Raw genomic sequence first — 3,318 nt, 5'->3', positions numbered from 1 at the left:
ACAAAGAAACAAGATGATATTGAAGCTGTTAAAAAACAGTTGATTAATGTGAGTTTTGACAATAACAATTTTTATTTTGTTTATATATATATAGGAACATTCCAAACCAATTGAAACTTTGGCAGATGAAGGAGAGAAAACAAAAGGAGAATTAATGAAGGCAAAGGAACAGTTTTTTAAGGAAAAGACGAAACTGGAAAAAGTACATGAATAATCAACAATAATTTGAAATGAAAAATTTTTAAATAGAGAATCAAAGAATTAGAACAAGGAGAAACAGACAGAGTGAAAGAAATGGAAGAAGAAATTCAAATATTATCAGCTCAAGTCAATGCTTATAGTCGGGAGGTAGAGAAACAGAAAGGATTAAGGACCCAGAGTCAAGAGAAATACAAAACTGAGGTATACACATATTCTTGTAATGTAATTATGCTTTAATACAGGTTAATGAGTTAAATGAGAGACTTGCTAATGAAATAAAGACCAAGCAACAACTGGTAATATTTTGATACAGTGTGTGTGTGTGTGTGTGTGTGTGTGTGTGTGTGTGTGTGTGTGTGTGTGTGTGTGTGTGTGTGTGTGTGTGAGTTTAATTGACTTACACCATAGAATAATGAGCTGGTTGAGATGAGACAACAATTAGATAGTGTATCTAAGAAACATGAAACTGAGGTACATATATACACATTGTTTATCTTATGCATGTGTACTGAATTAAGTAATGAAATTAACTCCAAAGAATATCTGATAGTTTTGTGAATAAGATATAGTACATGTACATGTACAACTGTTCATGTGGTATGTGTTTAATCCATTAATTTCATAGACTGCTGAGTTACAAGAGAAGTCAAAACAAATAGTACAACAATTACATCAAATGGTATGCACTATGCTTGATGGTTTGTACTTTAGTTTCATTTGTCTTATACTTGTAGATTCAGGGAGCATATGAGAGACTTGAAAATGAAAGGAAGTCCAAGGAGCAACTGGTAATTATGACAGATACATGTCATGTACTCTCTTCCTTTTTGTGTATGTGTATGAAATGAATGTGTTTGATTGACTAATACTGTAGGCTAGTGAGCTGGCTGGGTTGAAACAACAGTTAGCCAATGTATCTGCTGATAAGAAAGAAGCAATATATTCCCAGCAACAACTAGTAATAATGTATATACATGTATGTGTGTTTAATTCACTGATATTGTAGGCTAGTGAGCTGGCTGGGTTGAGACACCAGTTTGATGCTGTATCAGTTAATTATGATCAATTACGGACAGCATATCATGAGGAACGAGCAGAGGTCACTAGACTAGAGGATCAGATGAAAAAAATGAAGCAAGCTAATGTGGTATGTTTATGTATTATGATGTATTATATTATTTGAGAATTACTATTTCTTTTAAAGAAACTGAAAGACAGCCTTCAGCAGCTACGAATCCCCTCGACCCCCCAGCCTATGGCTGCCCCTCAGGATCATAGTATCAGAGACTTGCAACGTGCTTCTTATCCTGTACCTATCACTATTGGTACACATCAAAACTTTGTTCCTTCTGCACCTGTCCCTGGTGGTCCTAAACAAGTAGTACAGAGTGATGGTGATGGTGTGTTAATAGTATCAAAGACTGAGGGAGTCACTCCTGCTCATCATACTGATAGTGATAGTGTCCCTGAAGATAGTCCTCCTCTAATGTCTAAAGAAGAAATGGCTAGGATGTTTAAATCACGTGATCAACAAGGCAGCAGTGATTGGACACAGTCACCTCAACAGGTTAAAGACTCGTTAGTAAAAGAACAAAGGAGACAAGAATTAGCAATGAAAGTTGATGATGCAATACTTGAAGTTGAACGTATGAGAGAATCTCAACAAAATGTAAAAAAGCAAAGTTCTGTTTCTACTAAAAAAGTACCTTCTCCTTCACAGCAAACTTCATCAAAGCAAAAAACAAAACCAAAGGTCAAGAAAAATCAAGCAAAGCAACAAGCATCTGATGATTCAGAATCAGACATTGAAGAGAATAAACTGATTGATAATATTGATGAAGAGATACAGCAAATGGCTGAAGATGTACGTAAGGGAAGCAGAGGCCCTACTACAGCTGAGAAATTAAAAGCTTATAAGTCAAGAGCTACACCTACAACTGACAATCCTCGGTTGTCAGCTTATGGTGGTGGAGCTAGAGATGAGTACGTAATGAATCAAAAAGAAACACATCATCATTCTAACCAACTTCACTCTGATGATGTTGCTGTTGCTAATGTACGACCACTAATGACAGCTGAAGATATGGCAAAACTTTTTAAACAACAGCAGGAACAGCCAGCACCTCAGCAACAGCAGCCAGCTGCATCTTATAGACCAGAGCGGCAGCCACCTCAACTAGATTATAATACTCCTCCATCATTAATACAATCAGAAGCAGACACTGATAAGTTACTGAAAGAGTTAGATCAGTCGAGAAAGACATACGCAGCAACTCCTCGTAATCCTTCTCCAGTTCTCCCTAGACTTCAATCTCCTTTGCCTGAGCTTGATTCACCTCAAGAGCTACCAGAAGATGATAAAGACAACAATGATGACAAAGGCAGGCCTTTAGATCCTAACCTCATCTGCCCTAAGTGCGGTAAACAGTATCGTGTAGGTCAAATTCAAAAACTAAGAAGACACATGAATGCTCCATGTTCTAATGAGGATTCAGATGAGTCTGATGAAGAGACTGATAAAGATGAGGAGGAAATACGGCAAATGGCTGAACAGCGTCGCAAAGAAATGCAAGGCCCAAGTACAGCTGAGGTTCTGTTTAATGACGACAATAGTTCATTGCCTTACGACCCGAATCTTGTATGCCCAAAGTGCGGAAAGCAATATCGAGTAGGAGAGATCCAAAAGTTAAGAAGACATCTCAACGAGTTTTGCACAGGAATAAGATAAAGATTTTTGTAATTTTTAGAATACTCATTTTTCAACATTGATTTTTTAGAATGCTATAAAATACCATATTATTCTAATTAATTATTCGCAGTTAGTTTATAATTACCGGTAATTATAAATTTGAATATTATCCGGATAATATGCAATGACAGCAATTATGTTGGCTGTTGGCCATGGCAAATTCCTAAGGAAGTGGATATTGGTCCGGCAGCCGGACGCCTACTGCGGGGCTATTGGTCCGGCAGTCCCTATATAGTATACTGGGGCTTCGCCCCAGTATACTAATACACGATTTTATATACAGATATCAAGTATAAATACGACAATCAGCAACATTGTTGCAGCATAGATACAGTATACAGGGATGGAAACACCCGGATAATTAATGG

General features: G+C 37.0%; 1 protein-coding gene across 1 annotated transcript in view; it reads left to right on the top strand.

Moving 5' to 3' along the window:
* Nucleotides 1-3,011, top strand: part of LOC105314341 (myosin-9-like) — a 3,296-nt gene extending 285 nt beyond the window's left edge. Inside the window, exons 3-12 of the mRNA XM_020002083.1 lie at nucleotides 7-48; nucleotides 95-202; nucleotides 250-402; nucleotides 444-497; nucleotides 610-672; nucleotides 827-880; nucleotides 936-989; nucleotides 1,076-1,159; nucleotides 1,208-1,348; nucleotides 1,406-3,011. Coding sequence (XP_019857642.1) covers nucleotides 7-48; nucleotides 95-202; nucleotides 250-402; nucleotides 444-497; nucleotides 610-672; nucleotides 827-880; nucleotides 936-989; nucleotides 1,076-1,159; nucleotides 1,208-1,348; nucleotides 1,406-2,929 — 2,277 coding nt within the window. The 3' untranslated portion in view covers nucleotides 2,930-3,011. The remainder of the gene's footprint in view (nucleotides 1-6; nucleotides 49-94; nucleotides 203-249; nucleotides 403-443; nucleotides 498-609; nucleotides 673-826; nucleotides 881-935; nucleotides 990-1,075; nucleotides 1,160-1,207; nucleotides 1,349-1,405) is intronic.
* The last annotated feature ends 307 nt before the right edge of the window (nucleotides 3,012-3,318 follow it).

This window comes from Amphimedon queenslandica, unplaced genomic scaffold (genome assembly GCF_000090795.2).
Source record: "Amphimedon queenslandica unplaced genomic scaffold, v1.1 AMPQUscaffold_12982, whole genome shotgun sequence".
Classification (NCBI taxonomy): Eukaryota; Metazoa; Porifera; class Demospongiae; order Haplosclerida; family Niphatidae; genus Amphimedon; species Amphimedon queenslandica.
Note: the sequence above shows the minus strand (reverse complement) of the source record. Positions and strands in the feature narration are given on the sequence as shown.